The sequence below is a fragment of the Macadamia integrifolia genome, chromosome 2 (genome assembly GCF_013358625.1).
Source record: "Macadamia integrifolia cultivar HAES 741 chromosome 2, SCU_Mint_v3, whole genome shotgun sequence".
Classification (NCBI taxonomy): domain Eukaryota; kingdom Viridiplantae; phylum Streptophyta; class Magnoliopsida; order Proteales; family Proteaceae; genus Macadamia; species Macadamia integrifolia.
The window spans coordinates 34,034,219-34,057,739 of record NC_056558.1 but is presented as its reverse complement, the minus strand read 5'-3'; the positions used below and the strand labels follow the sequence as shown (position 1 = coordinate 34,057,739).

Genomic DNA, 23,521 nt, shown 5'->3' with positions numbered 1-23,521 from the left:
TACAAACCTTGGATTCTTATTGCGATACTCTCAGTTTGCTGCTTATGTATAATACATGTTATATATAGCTTTTTTTCTAACTAATTTTTATGCAAAAGTGTATAAAAAAGTGTTTTGTATCCATTTATGTGCATATCTTTATCATATCTTAATTTTAGTTGATCGATACGGCAACCGATACCGATACTTTAATCCTTGCTCTTACCCTATCTATTATTTGGAAAAAAGAACTTTGTCGGGCTAGCGTAGGGAACATCCAAACACAACCCTTGAAGGAGTGTCCAAACACAACCCTTGAAAACAGGGGGCTATGAAAAAACGCCCTTGCCCTTATTTTTTCAGGGGCTATGTCTCGGTGTTTTCTACACCAAATTGATAAAGTTCTTTCTCCCATATTAGTCCTTTGGTGTCCATGTCATTAATTAAACTATTATTTATCATATTAGAAAAAAAAAAAAGAATTTATAGTTAAGAATCAAGGTTGCCTACAATAAAATGTAAGAGGTTGCTTGCACTAATATCAAAATATATATATATATATATATTTTAAAGGGAGAAAGAACCTTACCAGTAGTGTTGTCAAAGCTCAGACATTAGTGAATGCAAAAAGGCGGCCATGCCACCCCTCCACCCCGTGTGCTAAAGATGCTTTTGTATATCCTCCTATTAGTCTCGTGTATTGGTGTTGCCTACACCAAAATACTTTCTGTTATAAGGCACCTTTTGATAACGTTTATGTTGTTTCTGTGTTTAGAAACAACATAAACGATTTTTCATGTTTCTGGAAATAAAAACAGATTTTTTGGTGTTTGATAAACCTGTTTCTCGAAACATTTTTTTACATACATAATGTCATAAAAAACCCAATAGTATCATCAGATGCCCAAAAGGGAGAAAGGGTTTGGTTGCCTCTTTTTATGTTTAAATAGTTAAGAGATTTATCGAGCACAACAACCTTTTTTTTTTCTCTCAAATTCGTTTTTAGAAACGACGAAACAAGTCATTTATTTGTCGACTTGTTTCGTCAAAGTCGTTTCTAGAATTATAAAAAGACATAAATTTTGATTTATGTTTTTAGAAATAGGTGAAACGGAACAACTTTATTAAACATTTTTTGGACTATTTCTTCATTTCTGAGAACAAGAAAACATAAAAAACAGTAGAAACGGAACAAGATAACCCTTTTCCCACCCCATGAAATGAAGTAGAATATCTTCATGGATGATGCTTTCTTATGTACTCTTATTGGCCCTCGGGCACATGGAAGAACCGTTAGGAAACACTTCCCCTTCATTTTATTTTTTTTTTGAATCTTTCCCCACTGAAAAAAGTAAAAATAAAAAATTGTTGATAACTTGACATGGTATGTGAGATGAGTGGGATGTTGCCTGTGTGGTTCTCCTTTCTTGATCGTCACAGAAAGATGCTTTGAGAAATGAGTGATGGAAATTCACAAAGACGTCTTTCTTTCCCTCTCAGGTTCTTTATCTTTTTTGACTTACTCATGGATTCCATAGTGATTCCATAGTAGGGTTGGAGGGGTGTGCTGGGTGTTCACTTTCTGATAATCAAGTTGATATTACCCTGGTGCATCAAAGATCAAAAAACAAGGAAACAGTTCAGATTTTTTCTGTTTTGTTCAACCGAATTCTTCTGTTTTTCATTCTTAAATTCTCATTAAATATATGTGGCCATGGAAATGTTGTGGGTTCGACGAATTCCCCTTTTTTGTACATAGCTCACACTTACACTATATTTATTGGGCTGCCATGGCATAAATCAACCAGACTGTATTGTGTGTTCTTGAAGAAGATTAAGGGGATAAGGAATGCTCAATTGTTGATTTCAGTTTGAACCATTTCTTCTCCTTATTCTTACCCATGAGGGAACAGTCAGTTCTCGACCCCCTTCTTTCAAGGGAAGATGTCAAGCCTGGTTTTAAGACACCTTTCTTGGTGTCTCTGGTTAAATGGGTACTCAAATTTATTATGTTGGTGATCTTTGTTGCCTGGGTTGTGCTTATCTTTCTCTACCCAGCTGAATTCATGCAGAAAATCTACGATAAATGGATTCTGGCCACTGATGGAACCATATTTGGAATTTCAGGTTAGCTGTGACATTCTTTTCTCAATTCTATTCATGTTTCATTTCTAGTGAATATGTGGAGATGTAATGTTTAAATTGTTATTTTTTTTCAAACTACAGGAAGTTTATTTATGTTATTCAGTGGCCCAATTCTTCTTATTGCATTATTGTCATATGTGTATCTAATTGCTTCTGGGGAAGAGGAACACGAAGAATATGTCAATAATCGGTATGAAATCCTGTTTTGAAATCCTGTTTTGTTGAATTCTTGTCATAATTATTTCTTAAATCCATGTGACCTTTCTCATTCACTTCATCTGCAGGAAGAAGACTACATCTCCTAGGTTTCGCTTATGGACATTTCCCGTCCTTGTGCATGGACCATTCGGGGTTGTTTCTGCTGCTGAATTTATTGGAATTATCCTGGTTGTAGCATATGTTCTCTGGGCTACTTCTGCTTACACCATACAGAACTTCAATGCGCTATCTAAGTTTGATTTTCCTTCCAAAGAGAGAAGGTATACTACAATAATTGTTTTGTTATACTGGATAATTTGAGTTTGTTTGATTTAGATTCAGTGAAAAATATTTTCTTGATGATGGTCTCAGATTGTCACTTGTTCCAGATTAAAGGATTGTTGTCCAAATTTGTGCTTAGTTATATAGACCATATCACAGTCATCACCATATAGATTTGGCTAATGGTGCTTTCTGATTTGACATCATTAATCTTAATCCTCTAGTAACCCAAAGGAAGAGTGGCACCTTATATAGTAACAGTCTGTCACCAAATAGAAAAGCTTCTCTTTGTACATCTCTAGTAAGCCTTCTCTTTGTACCATCGATGAGCTAAAGCTTTGAACATTTTTCTATTCTCATATTTCCAAAGAAATATATATATATATATATATCTATATATCTATATATCTATATATATATATATATATAACTTGGACAACGAGGAGCTTTCAACCAAAAAGAAGTAAATAAGAACTAGGCGCAGTGCTTCATCCAACTTGTTATATAAATTTTTTTCTGTGGTAATTACTGTAATCTTGTTTTCTACCCATCTTTTGGTGGATATGCTTCTAGTATTTGCATAGGTTGTACTTTATCCCCAAATGAAGCTGATTTACATGCTTGTAGAGATCTTTTTCTCTTTCTTTTTCTGGTATGGCTTCTGTCTTGTGTTTTTTCCATTCTTCAGTTCATTTTCATAATATCTTTAAGAATTCTACTGTGCCAGTTTATTGATGTTGGAAATGTCGGGGCTTCGTTTTGGTACAATTGGGCTATTTTGCTTAGCATTCCTGTTTCTACCCATTGCAAGAGGGTCTATTATTCTCCGCTTCATAGATATTCCTTTCGAGCATGCTACAAAATATCATGTCTGGTTGGGGCATCTTACGATGATGATCTTTACTTTACATGGAGCATGCTATGTGATTGCATGGGCAATGCAGGGCCGCCTCTTGCATGAAGTAAGTTGTTATTGTGAATTTCATGTCAATACTCAAAAATATTATTCACATTTTAATTTAAGTTTTATTTATTGTTATGCTGTTATATCATGCACAAAAAACTAAAGGTAAAGAGGCTTTCACACGGCCTAAGTGGAAAGGGCTTCCTCCACAACCCTCTCTTATTTTTCCATGTGGACAAATGATGTGTCTATTCGGCTATTCTAACCATTGGATAGAGAGTAGATGGTCTAAGTTAATGGAGTATTCAAGGTCTAATTCAATCAAGTATCTCTCATTTTTCCATATGCACTCTCTCAACACCTGGATACTCCAAAGCTCTGAACTGCCATATGGCAGATATTGTGGCCACATGAAGCCCTTCCTTGGTGAGCCATGCAGTTAGCAAGAGCTCGAAAACTAATGATAGTAATTTCCTTACTTGTCGTTAGTCAAACCATGAGTATGACTAATTTATTAGGTGGATTCAGTGGATTAGAAGTGAAGCGAAATGAGATACATGGAAGGAGAAACACAAAGGGAGTAAGTGGAATACCAAGAAGGAATTAGGGTTATTAGATTCAAAAGTTTCCTCCTTACATCAAGATGCAGGACCAATTAGGGCTAACCTGTTCCTTTTTTAATGAATAGTGACATTGTTTCTTGATAACAGACTATTGGTCTGGCATGTTGCAAAATCTGGTCTTAGGACCTTTGTGTATTATTTAGATTTTATAGTGATCAACTGTCAGTTGAATAGAATGAGGTGAGCCACCAAAATTTAGTTTTCAGGGGAAATTCTGATTTCCATGATCTAAGACAGAAGGTCTACAAACCAAGGGATAGATTCAAGGTGGTTATTGACCAAGGAAAGTCTTCAAAACCCATCTCTCTCTCTCTCACCAAAAATGTTTACCTGATGTTGTGCTTGACAAAAGAAATCTATTGATTTTAGGTTTAACGACTTGGAGCAAAACGGAAATAAGAAACTAGGTGAAATTGATGTCATTGTGAAATTATTTAAAATATAATGAGATGCATGAAACACAACTATTTCAAACCAAGTGTGTAGAGAAAACTTGAAATGGAAGGTCAAATCAGCTATTTTTAAAAGAGAGGGAAAAATCAAATGAGAAATTTCAGATTGAAAGAATAGAAGAGTTTGAAGTATTCAACAGAATTAGGAAAAGAGGTTTAACAAGGTTAAATTTTGAATGGAAAAAATAAAAAAAGGGAAGGATCTTGAGGAATTGAGTTAAAAAATTTGAACATAGACTTGAATGAAATGAACTTTTGAGAAGTAGTAAATGCCTGAGTTAAATACTATTAGACTTGCCTCTGATGAAATTAAGTTAAGTAGGAAGGAAATATACTATAAAAACTATATATATATATATATTTATTATTTTTTCAAAAGAATATGATCAAAGGTCTAAGAAGTTGATTTTATATTATGTAATAAAGAATATGGTTCAAAAGATACTAAAGAGGAATATTTTGCTTGAGATATAGACACAGTTACATACAATATAAGATGCACAATATAACCATAAAGAAAAATTTAAAGGAAAAGGAATGTTAAAAAAGAAAAATCATAAAAAGAATCTTTCAATGACAATTTAACTAAATGACGCCAATCCGAAGGCATATCTTTGCTGATGAACATAACTTTCGGGACATTATGTTATTTGGTATTTTGGGTGAGTGAATTCAATCTTACGGACACACTTTAGTTGGCCTCGTCTTTGACATCACTTTCTATGTATAGCTTTATGGGGAGGGTTGTGGGGAGGCAGGTTCCTTTATGATGCCATGACATTAACAATGCCAATTGTATCTTTACATGATTCATCAAAGTTGACCAAGTACCTATGGAGAGAGATATCATATTTATGTTCCTGATGCAGTTGTTGCAGTGGATAAATATCGGTATAGCTGTTCTTCCTGGGGTTATCAGCCTTGCAGCTGGTTTATTGATGTGGGTGACATCACTATTTCCAGTGAGGAAACAGTTTTTTGAACTGTTCTTCTATACACATCAACTATATGTTGTGTTTGTCGTCTTCTTAGCTTTGCATGTTGGAGACTTCATCTTCTGCATAGCTGCTGGAGGGATCTTTCTTTTCCTGCTTGATCGCTTTCTGAGATTCTGCCAATCAAGAAAGACTGTTGATGTAGTTTCAGCCACATGTCTTCCATGTGGAACAGTGGAATTTGTGATTTCAAAGCCAAGAAGTAATATTAGCTTCCCTCATGCTAGTCAATACTTAATTATTTTACTATTTATGTTCTAATTTCTGCCTTTGACAGTGTAGATTTGCGGTACAACGCTCTCAGTTTTGTCTTCCTTCAAGTGCGGGAATTATCTTTGCTGCAGTGGCATCCTTTTAGTGTTTCCTCTAGTCCTTTGGATGGTAGTTATCATGTTTCAGTTCTCATTAAGGTTCTTGGGGAATGGACAAAGAAGCTGAGAGATAATATTTTAGATATTCAGGAGGGTGAACGGCCAAGGTTAACAACTTCTGTTGAGGGCCCCTATGGGCATGAGTCACCCTATCACCTAATGTATGCTTCATCTCTTGAGATTATGTTCAGATGCATGGTAGATGCTGGCAGTTTATCTCACACAGACCCTTCTCGTACTCCTGGGTTCCCATGTCAGGATGATTAGTCACATGTTCATGGCATGATCATGGGATCCATGTTGGATATATATGGCTCAATCATATCTGCATGTTTCACACTAAACTTGAAAACAAAGTAGAGAAAATTGGTATAATAAACTGTATATGATGTAGATATTATGATTTTAAGGATTTCTGTCTTGCCAGGCCTAAGATTTGGAGGTTTAGCTACTCTAATACTAGGAACCATGAATTGATAAACAATACTTAAATGGCTATGCCTAGATAACACTGTTTTTATTTATTTATTGGGTTTCTTCCTGGATAACCCAGCAAAAGTAGGGGTGTAACTCGGGCCATCCTTCTACTCACTGAATCATATGACAATTGGTCAATTTGTATTGTCTTTTGCATTTTCTCTTTTTGCTCTCTAATGAAAAGGGGTATACTCAGTGCACAAGGATCCCACCACTGTGGGGTTTGGGGAGGGTCATAACGTATGCAGCCTTACCCCTGCTTCGAGGAGTGGAGAGACTGTTTCCTGACTCGAACCCTTTGTCACTATGGAGCAACCTTACCATTGCTCTTTAATGGTGAAATGTTAAGGGCATAATGTTTTCATCATAGGTATTGAACATTTTTAACATGTTGAAGTAGGGAACAGAAGATATTTTCTTACATTGAGTGCATCTTGATTATGGATAACTGGTCATTGCTTGTGTTTTTATTTGTGAAATCATGTGGCTGACACTTTCTTTTTATTAGGTATGAAAACCTTATTTTAGTGGCAGGAGGCATTGGTATCTCACCATTCTTGGCTATCTTGAGTGATATTCTCCACCGTATCAAGGAGAAGAAACCTTGCCTGCCAAGAAAAGTTTTAGTTATATGGGCTGTGAAAAAATCTAGGGAACTCTCTCTCCTTTCTTCACTTGATGTTGTGTCAACAAGTCCTTTCACAGATAAACTGCAGCTTGAGATTCGAAAGTATGTTACTCAAGAATCAGAGGCTCCACTGGTATGTTACAGGAGTTTAATTTACTTCATTAGGTGGTCTATAAATTATTTTATTTTGTGATGTCGATAAATATAATCTATTAGCTTCTACTCTTTAATTGCAGGAAGAGGGTAAACAATCTAAGAGCATTAACTCCTTCAAGATTGTCAATGGAAGCAGCATGTCTGTCTTGGTTGGTACAGGAAATAAAAAATGGTCTGGAATATATGTTATCTTGTCCACCATTGGTTTTATCATCTTAATGGGTTTGCTGGACTTGTATTACATAAAGCCTTTTCAAATAACTTCATGGTGGTTCAAAGGACTTCTTCTTGTGGTGGCCATGATTGCAAGTGTAGTCATATTTGGGGGTCTGGTTGTTGTCTTGTGGAATCTTTGGGAGAAAATAAATTTGGGCCACGATAATCACATGATTGATGATGAAAAGAATGACATCCAGCAGACTAGTGAGCCATTAATAAAGGATACTGATTCTTCTCAGGAAGAACCTAAACTTGCTAGTCTGAGTACCACTTCGTATGGCCAGCGACCAGACTTCAAAGGTAATGCTCAGAACATGTTTACTTCTGTTCAAATGGCTGTGTTTGTTAAGATCATACTATCATTGGCAACCATGTTTTATGGCTATCCTGCAATGTCAGATGAAGTGGTGTTAGTATTGCATCAATAAATGATACCATACCATTCTTAATTGGGAGGGTAAGAAGGGGAAACCACTGGCTTGTTTTGTGACATCAAGGATAGGAGTGCCACTAGCTCAATAAAAATACTGCAAACAGAACAAGAAGTTTGGTGAGGGAAATGCATTTAAGGCCCTTAAGGATGCTAGATAATTGTTGTTCCTTTTGTATGTTTGGGATCAAATAGAAGCACAATTAGTAGAGTCTAGGACATCAGTTGATTATGCAGATGGAGTCAGGTTCTTATGTTGTAATTTGAGGGGACTATAGGAGTAGAATTGTTAGAGATTCATGTCTGAATAGTTAGGTCAATTTGCTACAGTGAAATAATGTTAAATACTTATCTAAGCAAGCTTAGCAGAGATGTAGTTCACACAGGATGGGACGAAACTTGTCCAATGTTAAATGCTTTGGCTTGACAAGCATCAGCACAACGTGACCTATAAAGGCCCAAGAATTTTTGGTTTCTGGAGGCACCAGATGATTGTTGGGATTAAGTATCCATAATATCTTTCTTTGGCTTGTAATCTGTTTTTTTTTCCAACTCTGAGAAAGGGGGAAAAATGCAGCAGGGATCCATTTCAACCCCGCGTGGGTTATGATTTTTTCCTAGCCTAATTTGCAAAAGGGATGCACAGGAAAAATAGAGGTCTCCTCAGAGATAAGACATGTAATGGCCTACAAATAATGAAGTCTAGGTTCTGGGTGCCTCTTTTGAGCATTAGACCCTTCTTTGTGCAGCTCTCTAGTACAATACAGTCCAGAAAGCACAGATAAGAAGAGAATAAGTTATTTAGGTTAAATAAAAATCTTTTGATGTGATAGAGCAAAACTCCAAGAATCTCCCACTTGTTTTTTCAAAGTCAAATTCTATACCATAATTATAATCAATCACTAGATTTGAGTCAAACTATTTCAGCATTCTCCCACTTCTTCAAAACAATTACAATAGTCCAACCATTTGAGTCAAGTCTACATTCAAAATCATACACATAAGCATGCTTATATAAACCAAGGTTTATTCTAGAGAACAGCCTTATATTTATCCCACAAACCACTTGAGCTCCATCCAAAGGATAAAGAAATTTATAATTTTCAAAATTACAAGTTGAATTATCCTTGTAGTTTTACTTTATTCTGTAAGTGATTCTTGAGTATGACTTTAGAAAACCAACTCATTTTGTTTCATACATTGGAATAGGATAATAAGTGTTCCTAAAGTACCTTCTGTTTTGGCGAAATATATGTTTCTGATAATTGCAAATGATGTTTCTTATAAACTTCATTCAGTACATGTTAGACTTGCCATCTACTTCCTCAAGTGTTTCTGAAATTTTACAGAATATATCTGTGCTTGTAGTTCCCACAAAGTACATGATCTGTTGGTTCTGTAAATCCATTATATTTTAAGAACACACATTAAGAATCCATGTTTGCGGAGGTAAAATATGTGATAAATTTGTTGGTTCAGAGCTTTGTAGGCATGTTGTAAGTCAACTATGGGACTGTAGACACAACATGGCAATAAAATTACTGAATCATATTGGAATAATCCTATATATAAAAAAAATTAGTTCTTAGAAATATGATGTTAACCAAAGTCCTAGTTTATTAGAATTCATTTTATCAGCTTCATTGCTGTTATTTCTAAGTATTTTGTTTGTGACATGAATCTTTAACCATCTTCTCAATCTTTTGGAAGCCATAGTAAGAAGATATATCTAGATGATGCATGGCATGAAGAAAGAATATATATAATATGAGAGATGATGGTGGGGTTGGTTTCATTTTTATCCAAAACAGTGGCCCAAATTGAATGTCTAAGTTTTATCTTAAATATAGACTTTTGATCATTACATAGGTGAGAAGAGGCTGTTTTGTTATGAATGCATACTACAAATACTGTTTTTCTAAAATTTGTTGGATGGAACTTCTGTGACTGAATGCTACTTATAATATAAATATACTTATATACATAGACATATGAGCTTGGCTATTCAGTTCATATGTTGTAGTGAAGCCCTTCAAGTCTATCTTTGCTTGTGCTTGAGCTGAGGATGTATTGGCTAACCTGCATTTCAATTTCCTTCTCAGAAATTTTTGAATCCGTTTCTGAATGCTGGGGTCATGTCGATGTTGGTGTCATTGTATGCGGTCCCCCAACTCTTCAAGCAAGTGTTGCCAGTGAGTGCAGGTCACAGAACCTAAGAGGAAGGCGCCATCAATCACTCTTCCACTTTAACAGCCACAGCTTTGATCTGTAGCCAATATTAAATCTCTTATATATATATAACGTATTCAGTAGTTCAAATGCCTTTGATGTTCACTTGGCATTGGAACAATATGAACTTAAGACTTATGATAGGCATGTCATATGTACAAAGGAAAAAAGATATGTATGTAATGTAAAGGAAAAGTAATCATCGTAAGGTATACACACATCGGCGCCTGCACTTTGGCGCAGGTGTTCGAATCCCCTTATACTCCATCCTTCTATATAGTAATTAGTAATAGTAGTAGTTGTAGTTTGAACAAGGAGATCTACTGGGCCTTTGTCTATCCCTCAGTGGATGTTGTACTCTTGTATGGCCATAGTGGCCCTTGTACCTTGCACCAAAAAAGTTAATAAATATATAAACATCATCTATAGTAACAACAGGTACCTATGTACTACTGATCAAGCTAATATGCTATCTTTCATGTGGAACAATTTGCCACAAAGTATAATATCAAACTAATGTGTGAATTTTTCAGGTGGAGCAATGATCAAGAAAGTATCGCATCAGAGGCAAAAGTAATATGATACAATCTTGCAGGGGGTAAGGCTGTATACATGTGTTCCACCAAAAAAAAAAAGGCTGTTTACATGTGCATCTCCCAGGCCTTACAATGGTGCTGATAAAAGGTTAAACCCATACTTGAGGCTGCAGACTATAATGTGGCAACCTTCAATTTGGGCTTTAGTGGTGAATTCAATAGAAAACATTACATGGTCAAGAGCCCAGTAACAAAGTCAGTTTAAATAAACCCATTAAAAACCAAGTCACACTAAAACCCATTAATACTTTTATGGTCCATTACAACTTGGTTTAGTGAAGCCCATTAACCAATATGGCAATGAATAAAAAAGGGGGTGTGTAGCTTTTTTTTCTTTTCTTTTCTTTTTCTTTTTTTTGGGGGTGGGGTGGGGTGGTTGGGGGATTGGTTTTGTGGTGGGGTCGATAGGTAAATGTTATGTATTAAGAAAGGTGAAGTGGAAATGTGTTGGATTAGATTGACACATTTCTTTACCCAAAAAAAGAAAAAAGATTGACACATTTCTAGTAATGAATTAAAACTGCAATACAATCTTAGATATCACTTACTGAGGTGGAAATGTGTTGGATTAGACTGACACATTTCTAGTAGTGAATTAAAAGTGCAATACAATCTTAGATATCACTTACTAGGTGGAAATGTGTTGGATTAGATTGACATGTTTCTTTACCAAAAAAGAAGAAAAAAAAAAAAAAAAAAAAGATTGACACATTTCTAGTAGTGAATTAAAAGTGCAATACAATTTGATATGAATCCGCAGTACAATTGAAGTCTCTAAAAATAAAAGTGAAAACACAATCATTGAAAAAAAAATATGGATTAGATTGACACATTTCCTGTAGTTTATCTGGTTTCACTATCAGACCCAATCCATTACAGTTGATTAATTCTTTCACAGAGCTTCTCACAATTTGTTTGATTGACTTTTTCAACTCAATTACAAAATCTCTAAAATAAGAAAATAAACCAATCAAGTACAACATTAATAACTTCTTAATAGGTTGGATTTACAGATCATTTACCAAAAAAAAAAAAAAAAAGATTTATATATCAAAGCTCACTTGATTCGCACTAAGAAATCGGATTTTTTAAACTAATAGCAAGTGTAAATAGATGCCTTATGTGATAAGAAAAGAAAAGGGGAAGCATCTATGGAATGAATGGTTTGTTTATGGTGAAGAATAAAAAAAAGTTGGCTTATATATGATAGGAATATGCTTTGAGTGAGTGGCATATGCTTAGAAAAGATCTTTTGTTTTGTTTTGTTTTCTATCCTTCGATGACCTTAGGAATAAGTTTGGTTGTCAAAAAATGACTAATAAAAAAAAAAGAATTTGAAAATAATATCGTGGTGAAAAAAAATCATGATGATGCAATAATTATTTTATGTGTTTCTCACTTTTCAAAAAAAATTTTTTTTTTTCTATTTATCACTGACAATCAAACATAATTTTATTCAAAATTTAACACCACAATCTAGTGACTCGAGTCACATAACTAAGCAAGGATACATTTGGTATTATGGATTTAAGTATCAGGATCAAATTGGCTCAACTGGCAAAGATTTTGACACTTAGCCAATACTAAATCGATGATATGATATGGATAAAGGATAAAATGGTCAAAATTGATAATATATCAATATTTTTGAGGAAAAAACATTCAATACTGCCGATACCCATTTCGATACAACGAACCAAAACACTGATCATACCAGAATCTCTATTGGAACCCTAAAGATTGATTTGAGAAGAAGAAGTAAAGATTTCTCAAATTTTGTAAATTTTTTAGAACTTTATTTATATAAAAAAATATTTAGGAGAAAAAAAAATCAATTAAAAAAGAAAGTTGTAGAAATTGGTTTTTTAAACGTGAGAATAGTTAAAACGGAAATGACTCCAATCATCAAGTGTTGTGTTGACGTCCGCATCAAAGTTTTGAAACCGGGTAAGAAACCAATCGTGGTCAAGTAACGGCTTTTTTCACCGGTTATCGCCGGCCACTACTCGTAACCGCTTCCCTTCCCTTCCTTTATTGAATTCTATTGTTCGTATCTCCGAATTTTCCATGTTAATTAGTACCAAATTTGATATTTTTCCTTATTCATTCATTCATTTCAGAGATTTGTTAATTCCGCTTCGTCTTTGCTTTTCAATTCTCTCTCTTTTGTCTTCTTCTTCCTCTGGATTTCCCAACTCGGAGGATGGCGACGGAACTGGGATCAACGACGGAAAAGCTTTCGCAGCTTGGGATTAATGGAGATTGGGCTGCTTCAATCCCTAACCTCCAGAAGAATCTCGGCATTCTATCGCCCGACCAGGTTAGATCTCTGAATTGCTGAATTGGGTTTGTATGGCATCATAGTTTGATCAAGCTCTGTCAATCAGTTTTCCTTTTTATTGTATTTTTGTCTGGTTTTTTTGAGTCTTGTTGGTTACCCAGATTGAACTTGCGAAGATTTTATTGGAGATGGGGCAGAGTCATCTTTTCGAGCATTGGCCAGAGCCAGGAGTCGACGATGAGGATAAAAAAGGCTTCTTTGATCAGGTTTTCTTTTGTGTTATCTTTCCTTTCGGAATAAAAAGTTTTCTTTCCTGTTATTTTAGTTATCTTGATCTAAATTTCAGAGGGAAAGTTTCGTCTTTATCTTACTTTATTCTTTTGGATGTTCTCAAAATGGTTTACTGTGCTGTGATTTTCTTGTTGCATTATTTTCTGTGCTGCAGTTTTAACTTATGGATCAGTTATAGGAAAAATGGAAGGGAAAGCTAAGAACAGAAATCTAATTTTCTGAAAGATAAGTAGGGCCTCTAGACAATAGTGATGTCCTGGGGATGGTGATATAGAATGCTAAAGTATGCATTACTGTGATGTGACTGTGGAAGGATTCATTATAATTTCCTTTCCATTACCCGCCCCCCATCCACAAAACAAAAAAAATCTATTTTTGATATGTGAAGCCCGTTAGGTGGACATGGATGTTATTTTGTAGTTTGAGGACATCTCCAAGTGACAAAATGACCAGAAAGTAACCTGGTGTGACAAAAAGTGACAGCTGAAGCCTTTTTTCTTTCTGGTGTGGTGGATATTAGCAATGTTGTTTTTCTACAATATTAAATGAATCAGAAGCTACCGTGGTGTAAAAATATTCATCTAAAAGAAAATGAAACAGTATGTTTAAAGTTATGGCACTTCTAAGTGCCATTTTTTACAAGTGATCATTCTTTAAAGTGAAGTTCATTATTTAACATGCTATCATCCTTTCTGTGAGTCTGTTCTTAATTTCTGATAATTAACTACTGTAGTAGCTAGTTTTGATTGGTACCTCTTGTCAAACTGCTCTTACTGTTGCTATCTTTCATGTTCATTTGGGTTACTTGTTTCCTTTAGGTTGCTCGGTTAAATGCAAGCTATCCCCGCGGTTTGGCAGCCTATATTCAAAATGCTAGAAGACTCCTGGCGGATTCAAAAGCAGGGAAAAATCCATTTGATGGTTTTACGCCTTCTGTAAGTGTTTACATTTACTATTAAATTTAACTACCTGTGACCTTTTCTTTAAGCTTCTATATATTGAACCCATAGTTGTCAAGGCGCCAAGGTGAACCAACGCAGTGGGGTGGGGGGGGGGTTGCGTAAGTGCTTAGGCAACAAGGTGAGGTTCTGAGATAACATGAAGAGTTGCCAGAATAGAATACCAGCCTGAACGCTGTTGTGAGTTCAATGGGCCATAGTTGATCCCTCATCTTTCTTTCTAGTGCCTGATAAAATGTTTTTTACCAAGGTGCTTATCTGTCTTGATTGTTCATGTTCTTGTGTAAATGGGCATACTTTTTGGTTGGATGCGAATTGATTCAGGCCCTTGAATCATATTTCTTAACTTTCACATAATGTTCTTGTCTCCCTTGTTTGGTAACACCATTAGGTCTTCATTGGATAACTAGCACAAAAGCCGCTGTAGTTTCTTGGCATGGTTTACACTTTTTCTATTCTAGAGTTGTTACAAGTTTTTTTTTTTTTTTTTTTTTCAGAATGATCTTGAGCTTATCAAACTATACCCTTAGGCGAAAGTTATTGACTTGGGTTTGATTGATGGGAGAAATATTTTGCAGGTTCCATCTGGGGAGGTTCTGACATTTGGTGATGACAACTTTGTGAAGTTTGAAGAGACTGGTGTCAGGGAGGCACGGAGAGCTGCCTTTATCCTTGTTGCTGGTGGCCTTGGGGAACGTCTAGGGTACAATGGAATAAAGGTAGACCATGTCATCATGCATGTATATAAAATTGTTTGGGAGCTCTCAGGTTGATTATTCTCATTATTGCTTGTACTGGAATAGGTGGAGGCCAGTTTATGGTGGTAAATTGGGTCATTACATTTTGCAGGTCGCTCTTCCTTCAGAGTCCACAACAGGAACATGCTTCTTGCATTACTACATAGAATCCATTCTTGTCCTGCAAGAAGCTAGCTGTCAATTGACTGAAGGTTGGTTACCTCAAGTCACTGGTCATTATTAAAGGAAGTTGCAAGTTTTCATCATGAAAATTAAACACCATCTATTCTTTCTTGCTATTCTATTTATTCCTTCCGCTTTACTTTATAATCTTGATGGTTTCTTGTCTCAACTCCTTTTAGTCCCAAAATTATGTTTATATCCTGGTAGGGACAGTCACTTTTACAATGGTAAAAACTTGTCCTACCGGTGTGAAGATGTAGGTTTGAGTCTGAGAGTGGCCACTTCATGGGAAAAAAAGGCCGAAGGTTAGGACCATCTCTAGCCTATCCCTCCCGGGACAGTCAAACTGGAACTTATATTGGGTTCTGACCTCTTTCTTTACATTTATATCTTTGTCAAATTCTGGTGGCCTCTTTAGCTAGTGTTTTTAGAATAAATACAGTTAAGTCATCAAGTCACCTGCTTGTAAATTTGTATATTGAAATTAAAGGAGGTAGGTATCCAGTGAAGGGAAAATGGAAACATGTCGGTAGCCCGGTATTTTGAATGATACTACCTTCTACAGTTGTATATATTGCTAGGTTACTTGAGTCACCTATCCCTGTGTTTTGCCTAGTCACAGTAGCAAGAGACAACATGGAGTGGTCGCATGGAATGTAAAAGAGGGATTCTCCAAGAAGGGTTTCAGGATTGATAAGGTCAGGCAACCCATGGGAGTGAAGAAAAAGAAGGGGGGGGGGGGGAGGGGCAAGGGAAAGCGAGGGGACCCAGGGATCCTTCAAATGGAAATGGTAAAACAATCCTATATTTGTTGGGGAATCCCTTTTCGAAGGAGAGATTGAATATGATTTAAATGCCAAGGGTCCATAGACTTGCACTCAGGAGATTTAAGGAAGGATGTTGTATGAAACTTATTCTAGACTTTGCATGCTTGGACAAGAGGGCATACTTGAAGTGTAAATGGGATTTGAGATTCAATCTTCCCTATTGTTTTGGTTGAAAACTCTGTGAATACACTGTCATCTGGGCCACTTAAATGTTAGCCGGTCACTGCAGGAAAAATTTACAAGGTGATCCATATCCTGATGGACTGAAGCAGGCAACTGATAACTGGACAAGTACTAAGGAAATATGGATTGGGACACTGACCTGAATTTTCCAACCTGTCAGGTGGGCCTGAACTCAAAGGAAGAGAGTCTATAATGGATTTGTGGTATGAGGTGGGGATATGGAGATATTGGAAGTGTTAGAATTACAGTTGTAAGGATAGAAAAGGAATTGTATATGTCTTTGTTCTTATTTGTAATATCCAGAATTGTAAGGGCATACATGTATAATTTTTATGTTTATATAAAAAAAGGTGTACCAAGTGCACAAGGCTCCCGCCACTGTGGGGTTTGTGGAGGGTTAAATGTATGCAGCTTTACCCCTGCTTCGTGGAGAGTGTTTCCCAACTCAAACCCACGACCACTAGGTCACAATGGAGCAACTTTACTGTTGCATTTTCTGTTTATATATATATATATATATACAGTGTAGATATTCAATCTACATAGTCTTCTCGTCAGTCTCTCTTCTACTTGTGCTTCTTCCTCCGCCAACTGGAACTGTCTTTCACCTCACCAGTTCTAGTTCTTTCCTACTAATATATACTTCAACTGGAAATCTCATTTATATCGAGTGTTCAGGACCCAACCAGATCTGAAAAGTGAGTGAGAGTGAGGAGGATGTTCCGTGGAAGGAAAAACATCATTCATGAAATTGACATATATTTTAGTGCTGTGGAGCTAGGTGCCAGGAATCAATTGTCGAATCGAGAAGTGTGGCAAATATCTCAAAACACAAAATGAATAAGAAGGCTGAGAGGAGGTCAGCCTGACAAAATCCCCTGGAGAAGTAAATCATTGCATTGTTTGCTATTAAGTTAGAGGTTTCTAAGACCTCAGCAGTTTTATGTTAATGGTTGGCCCAAAATTTAAGACAAAACAGTCCATCTCATAGACTACGTTGTAATTCCCACATGCTTATGAACATAGGTTTCATGTGCAAATAATTAAGACACTAGTAATGCTGTTGTTGCTGGTAGTTTACTAACATCTTTTCTTTACTATGCTTTTTGACTGATGATTTTGTTCTTGGTTTTGTTAGGCCAATCCCAAGCTGAGATACCTTTGGTGATAATGACATCGGATGACACACATTCACGTACTTTGGAGCTTTTGGAGTCAAATGCTTATTTTGGAATGAAGCCAACACAAGTGAAACTGCTAAAACAGGTGCTTAAATAAAAAATGAACTGGGAAGCCACCTAAATTTTCATTTTTAATGGTTTAATTTATTTTTCTTCCCTTGTTTTTTAATGCTTGTTTCAGGAAAAAGTTGCATGCTTAGATGATAACAATGCTAGGCTTGCAGCAGACCCTAAGAACAAATATAGAATTCAGGTACAAATCTTGTTTGACCTGTATTCTGGATACATGGTATAAGAGTCCTATGCATACCTCTAACATGCATGGTGATCAGAGTTTTGGTGTTCTGAAGCTTTCCTTGTGTTTAACCTTTGGTCTTGTTTTTATAGACAAAGCCACATGGCCATGGTGATGTGCACTCACTTCTTTTTTCCAGTGGCCTGCTAAATGAATGGTATGTCCATTTTTTGACCTACAGTTGGCATTAAAGCTCTTTTTTTTTTTTTTTGGGTATCAATGGAAATATATTCTGTAACCAGATGTTCTAATAAAACTGGAAGGTGTATATGATGTAAATGAGATATAAGTTAAAAAAAAAAAAAATGTAAAATATTTTAATCTACTAATTTACAGAAAATGATATGCATTTAAGAATATGCTATGATATTTTCCGAAAATACAAGCTTTCAATATCATAAATCTGAGAAACTAGATAATTTAACTACCACAGGAAAAATATTTTCAATTTTTAGGATAAAACAAAAGGGTTTCTTTTTCATAGTTCCGAGTTTGGTCCATCGTAAGATTTAATAGTACTAGTGTCTTGCAACTTGGAATTTTTTTCTTCCTTATTTCTGATTTGGTTTGGATATGATTGCTGTGTCCTTATTTCATTTTTCATTGTTTTCTCAGGCATGATGCAGGTCTGAAATGGGTTCTATTTTTCCAAGACACTAATGGGCTTCTCTTCAAGGTTTGTTGCTTGGCCTTACTCAGATTCATATGTTTCTTTTATCAAATCTTAACTTCCGAAACATAAAATCTTATTTTCTTTCGCTTCCTTTGGTATGTACTTAGGCAATTCCTGCAGCACTTGGTGTAAGCTCCATCAAACAATATCATGTCAATTCTCTTGCTGTTCCTCGCAAAGCAAAAGAAGCTATCGGGGGAATCACCAAGCTTACTCATACTGATGGTACTTTTTGTCTGATAATGTTCTGCTTATGGTCTTCCTTGTCACTTTCTGATTTTTCAGTAAGCTTGGTAACAATTTGGAAAATAATTGCCAAGGGAATCTGGTGGGAACCTCTGTGTCTTATTTTATACATCTCTTGCTCTTCATAAAACCTTTTGTGATCGAGACATGTGCTTAGTTTCCTGATGAATGGAAATGTACACTCTTCTAGGGACTGAACTGTGAGTAGAATTTTCACTGAAGAAAATTTTGAACTTGATCTTGTGGGCTGCACTATGTAATCTGTGAAGAGACTTGATTTCTCTTGGTTTTTTTGTATAGGATTGCAACGGCTTTTGTTGCTTGTTCAGGGATACATCTGTTGATGATATGCATATTCTGCATTTTGTTAGAGCAGATCTAGCTTCCATTTTCCCAATTGCATTATACTTGTGGCTGTTTCTTATGTGCCTATATAATGTGAAAACTTCCTCTCTTAACAAGTAGTTTTTTGTTCCATTCTGTAGATTTCAGGTTATTCCCTTACAATTTTTTAATAACAGAATGTTTTTTCCCTGATTGCATAGAATGATGAAAATTAGTTATGTCTTTGTGAGAGGGGCTTTAGAAAAAAATAGACTCAGGACGGCCACAGGTTATCTCCATTAGAACATGTCTGTATGCCATCTTCGTTCTCCATGAGAACATGGTTGTATGGTACCTTTATCAGTTAAAAATATCTAGTTCTTTTACAAAATTTCCTCTTGGCTCTGTTTGTATGTGAAATCAGCTATAATTATATACATATATTGTTTATGTCATGTGCCATGTGGACCACAAATTCATACTTCCAGTCATAGGTACTTAGTTGCACAATGAACTGACTTCAGGGAGGACGATGGTGATCAATGTGGAGTACAATCAGCTTGATCCTCTACTTAGGGCAACTGGCTATGCTGATGGAGATGTAAATTGTGAAACGGGTTATTCTCCTTTTCCTGGAAATATTAACCAGGTACAGTTTCTGATGCAATGCCTCCCTCCCCCCCTTGTGGTTATGGGATATCAATAAAACTGGACATTGTTTCAGGTACTTGTGCTCTCTTAGTTTTCTACCCATAATTGTTTGGAAGGGACACACTTTAGCTTCCAGTTTTCTGGACTAGTTTCATAATAATTTGCAAAGTTAGGATGTCTCAATGCACATGAGATTTCTTGGTCCTAAATCGCTAATTGTTCTAAATAGGACAGTTTGAAACTTTCTAGTTAAGAGGTTTTCTCTATGAAGATTGTCATATTAAAATCTCATTGAAACAAGGATTTAAGTAACGATATTGGAATGGTGGTTTTAATAGACGTATGGTATCATATCGGATAGACACATGATATACACATGGAAATGGTTAATAAATCACAAATTGCTCCTCAAATTCATGCAAAAAAACAAGTTCGATGCAATGAATAATGCCATTTCCACTTAATCTATTGATTCGTGGCAAAAAGCAGAGTTGAATGCAACATTTAAGCAAAAAAAGTTTAGGTTTTCGAACTTACCTCACTTGCGCAAGTTAAACACTTCAATCCGAGATTTTTGGAAGTTTAATGATCGAAACAGTATGCAATTTTCTGGGTTAGAATTGATTTTTATATAGGAATGGAATTTCCAACTCAAATTGAAGCAAAATGTCGGACTAAATAGGTTTCAAAGAGTCTTGGTTTTCTTCTCTACTGTGTATAGTTGTCAAGGTGTCTCCTAGGCGTCCGGGTGCCTTGTTGCTGTTGCCTTGTGTCTAGGCCCCCTCCAATTCCTTGGTTGTCTAGACACCGTGACAACTATGCTACCATGAATCTGTTTTTCTGCAGGTTTTACGGTAAGTATTGATTAATATCAAGCCATTTCATTTATTGTTCAGTATCAATCCATATTGGTTCGTTTGACAGATACAATGTATATATATGTTATTATTAGATATATATTTGTATAAGCATCATATTGGTACCTTAAAAATTTGATACTTATCGGTAAGTATCAGTGGATACTTAAAACCTTGCATCAAGCTGCAATCAATTTTTTGGTGGGTCTATGACATTTTCATTTAACGAAACCAAATAAATTCATAATTTATGGGGTTCCTGTTTCCCTCTACATTATTAACCCTACTTATTTCCTGGCTGATGCTTAACTTGTATTGTCTTACATTATCATGCAGCTAATTTTGGAACTAGATCCTTACATCAAAGAGCTCACAAAAACAGGAGGTGCTATTGAGGAATTTGTTAATCCCAAGTAATTCCTCTCTCAATAAATGTTGTAAAATAAGGATACATGTTTGACAGAGTGGCATGATGTAAGGTGCATAGATGTTATTGACTGCAGTAGTGCAATGCAAAGCTCCTTCTTCCCTCCAGAGCTGTCAATATTTCTAGATCCTAAGATTTCGGCTAACATACTGATATCTAAGACTTCCTTTTCTCCTTGTTTTCTTGATCAAGTTGGGTACTTTTGTTAAAATTTTGAGATCAAACTGATCTATTTCCTTTGAGTTTTGTGTTTTTTTTTTAGAGAAAAGTCGTATGGCCTTGGGAAATTTATCTACTTGTCATTTATATTGCAGATACAAAGATTCTAGCAAGACTTCATTCAAATCTTCCACCCGGTTGGAGTGTATGATGCAAGACTATCCCAAAACATTGCCTCCATCGGCAAGAGTTGGATTTACAGTATGTAAATCCAATTGATTTATTTACTTGAGATATACTGTAAATCCAATTTATTTATTTATTTATTTTTTTACTTGAGATATTTAGTTATTTACATCAAGATCTCTTGGGTAGTAAATGCATTTGTTAATTAATTGTACTTATGAGTATTTATTATTTGATCCTTTAGGTGATGGATACATGGCTTGCTTATGCACCTGTAAAGAACAACCCTGAGGATGCAGCAAAGGTAAAAATGCAACAATGCCATTGCCAATTCTATCTCCATATGACAGTGATTGTGATTGTCATAAGTGCACTGTTTCATTGTTCTCATAATATGTAATATTTTACTGTTCCCACTTTTAGCTACTACCTACTAGAACCCTTTGGTGAATTTTTCTGAACTGGTCTAAGGTTGTGAACTCAATTTCCTGAAGTTTGAAGTCTTACTTTTCACTAAGAATTTGTTTTATTCACTTGTAGATACCAAAGGGAAACCCATACCACAGTGCTACTTCTGGGGAAACGGCCATCTATCGGGCAAACAGCCTCATTCTTAGGAAGGTATCTGTTATTAAATCTTATGCGAAGTTTAAAACATGGCAGTTTTCTGTTTTATCTCTGGTGGTATTAGAACAATAAGCCAAATTTCTCGAACTTTCTGTTAGAATTCCATGCCCTTGAAAGTTAAAACGACTTGTTCAAATGCTATTTTTAATTCTCTCTCTCTCTCTCTCTCTCTCTCTCTCTCTCCCTATATATGTACATATATACATATATGTATAGATAAATGTATGTATATACATATGTATAGATGTATGTATATATATATATATATATACATGGCAGTTTTCTGTTTTATCTCTGGTGGCATTAGAACAATAAGCCAAATTTCTCAAACTTTCTGTTGGAATTCCATGCCCTTGAAAGTTAAAACGACTTGTTCAACTGCTATTTTTAATTCTCTCTCTCTCTCCCTATATATATATATATATATATATACATAATACATATGTATCTATCTACATATATATATATATATGGGATTTTGTATAGTTGTGTAGTTGTTTTAATTATAGGAGACTGATCATAACCCATGTGAAAACTATTTAATCATGTGAAACCATAGATTCCTCTGCTTTATAGTCCACGTCTTCTGTGTGGTTACTCACTGAACCCTGTTTGCATTGTGTCAAATCTACAGCAGCTGCAAATTTGATTGTATTTGTTCATTTTGAAACATGTTTACTTTTGTAATGCTATCAAAAGAGACCTGAAGCATGGATATTGTGTTTCTTGTTTTTCCAGGCTGGTGTCCAGATAAATGATCCTGTACTTCAGGTACTCAATGGACAAGAGGTAGAAGTATGGCCTCGTATTGCATGGAAACCAAAATGGGCGCTGACTTTTAGTGATGTTAAAAGCAAAGTGGGAGGTAGCTGTACCATCTCTCAGAGGTCCACCTTGGTCCTAAATGGGCGTAATGTGTTTATTGAGGATCTCTCTTTGGATGGAGCTCTCATTGTGAACTCAGTTGGAGATGCAGAGGTATGACATGACTCCCTAATGCAAATTCAGACGCGAGAGTTTACAATTGTATGCAGTATATTCAATTATCTTTGTTTGTTTTATTTGATATTAACAGGTTAAAGTGGGAGGATCTATTCACAACAAAGGGTGGGTCCTGGAACAAGTTGATTACAAAGATGCTTCAGTACCTGAAGAAATAAGGACTAGGGGTTTCAGAATTAACAAGGTTGAGCAGGAAGAGCTGAATTACATTGAGCCTGGGAAGTTTTCATTTAAGCCTTGATTACAATGATTTTTCTTTGTACATTGGGTTTATTTTTTTATTTTTCCCCCCCTTTGTGTCAGTTGTTTTGGGTTCCTGTGTTGGTGGGACGCCCTCCTTTTATATACCTTTACTTGACAAAAATTGTGAGGCTGCCTACGGCCTTGGAGTTTGGGGGTTAAAAGAAAAAGTTTTATTGTTATTGTTATTATTTTGACGATCTACATAACCAAGCCATGGTCAGGTGCTTGGGGTTGAAATTTGTGGAGGGGTAGATCCTAAGGTCCTCTGCTCACATTAGAAGTGATCCAATAGTTGTTAAGAGTTCCAGTAGGTGTGCATGGACATATATGAGAATGCATGCCAATATATGGGGTAGTAAGCGATTGAATTTGAGTCTAAAATTTGACATGTGATACCTAGATCGTCTCTTAGGTATCTGATGGTTGGATTTGCCATTTGACCCTTCCATGTGGAAAAACAAAGTATCCCAACCAACTCAATGAGGGAAACTTTGGGCATATTTTT

General features: G+C 35.7%; 2 protein-coding genes across 4 annotated transcripts; both read left to right on the top strand.

Annotated features, from left to right (window-relative positions):
- The first annotated feature begins 1,395 nt into the window (after positions 1–1,395).
- Positions 1,396–10,520, top strand: LOC122067653 (ferric reduction oxidase 7, chloroplastic-like). The gene is made up of 9 exons (XM_042631497.1): positions 1,396–2,106; positions 2,206–2,314; positions 2,409–2,603; positions 3,332–3,566; positions 5,453–5,780; positions 5,861–6,110; positions 6,935–7,187; positions 7,291–7,729; positions 9,962–10,520. The coding sequence occupies exons 1-9, from the start codon at positions 1,881–1,883 to the stop codon at positions 10,129–10,131; spliced, it is 2,205 nt and encodes a 734-aa protein (XP_042487431.1). The 5' UTR covers positions 1,396–1,880; the 3' UTR covers positions 10,132–10,520.
- Positions 10,521–12,557: 2,037 nt separating this feature from the next.
- Positions 12,558–23,204, top strand: LOC122072129 (UDP-sugar pyrophosphorylase-like). 3 transcript variants are annotated; one of them, XM_042636689.1, is made up of 18 exons: positions 12,558–12,631; positions 12,805–13,004; positions 13,127–13,231; positions 14,075–14,191; positions 14,794–14,934; positions 15,065–15,164; positions 17,284–17,411; positions 17,508–17,579; positions 17,714–17,778; positions 18,237–18,297; positions 18,402–18,519; positions 19,389–19,513; positions 20,709–20,785; positions 21,114–21,219; positions 21,389–21,448; positions 21,685–21,765; positions 22,510–22,749; positions 22,847–23,204. In XM_042636689.1, exons 2-18 carry the CDS (start codon positions 12,888–12,890, stop codon positions 23,012–23,014), a joined length of 1,881 nt encoding a protein of 626 aa, XP_042492623.1. In that variant the 5' UTR covers positions 12,558–12,631; positions 12,805–12,887; the 3' UTR covers positions 23,015–23,204. The 3 variants fall into 3 exon arrangements, with proteins under 3 accessions (XP_042492623.1, XP_042492622.1, XP_042492621.1); XM_042636688.1 differs by having other exon boundaries at positions 12,569–12,692; XM_042636687.1 differs by lacking the exon at positions 12,558–12,631 and having other exon boundaries at positions 12,641–13,004.
- The last annotated feature ends 317 nt before the right edge of the window (positions 23,205–23,521 follow it).

Coding starts and splice junctions, on each gene's coding strand:
- LOC122067653 (XM_042631497.1), top strand. CDS start 1,881: ATGAGGGAACAGTCAGTTCTCGACCCCCTTCTTTCAAGGGAAGATGTC. Junction 2,604..3,331: donor TTTCCTTCCAAAGAGAGAAG/GTATACTACAAT, acceptor CTACTGTGCCAG/TTTATTGATGTTGGAAATGT. Junction 5,781..5,860: donor TGTGATTTCAAAGCCAAGAA/GTAATATTAGCT, acceptor TTGACAGTGTAG/ATTTGCGGTACAACGCTCTC.
- LOC122072129 (XM_042636689.1), top strand. CDS start 12,888: ATGGCGACGGAACTGGGATCAACGACGGAAAAGCTTTCGCAGCTTGGG. Junction 15,165..17,283: donor TAGCTGTCAATTGACTGAAG/GTTGGTTACCTC, acceptor TGGTTTTGTTAG/GCCAATCCCAAGCTGAGATA. Junction 17,779..18,236: donor AGTGGCCTGCTAAATGAATG/GTATGTCCATTT, acceptor TTGTTTTCTCAG/GCATGATGCAGGTCTGAAAT.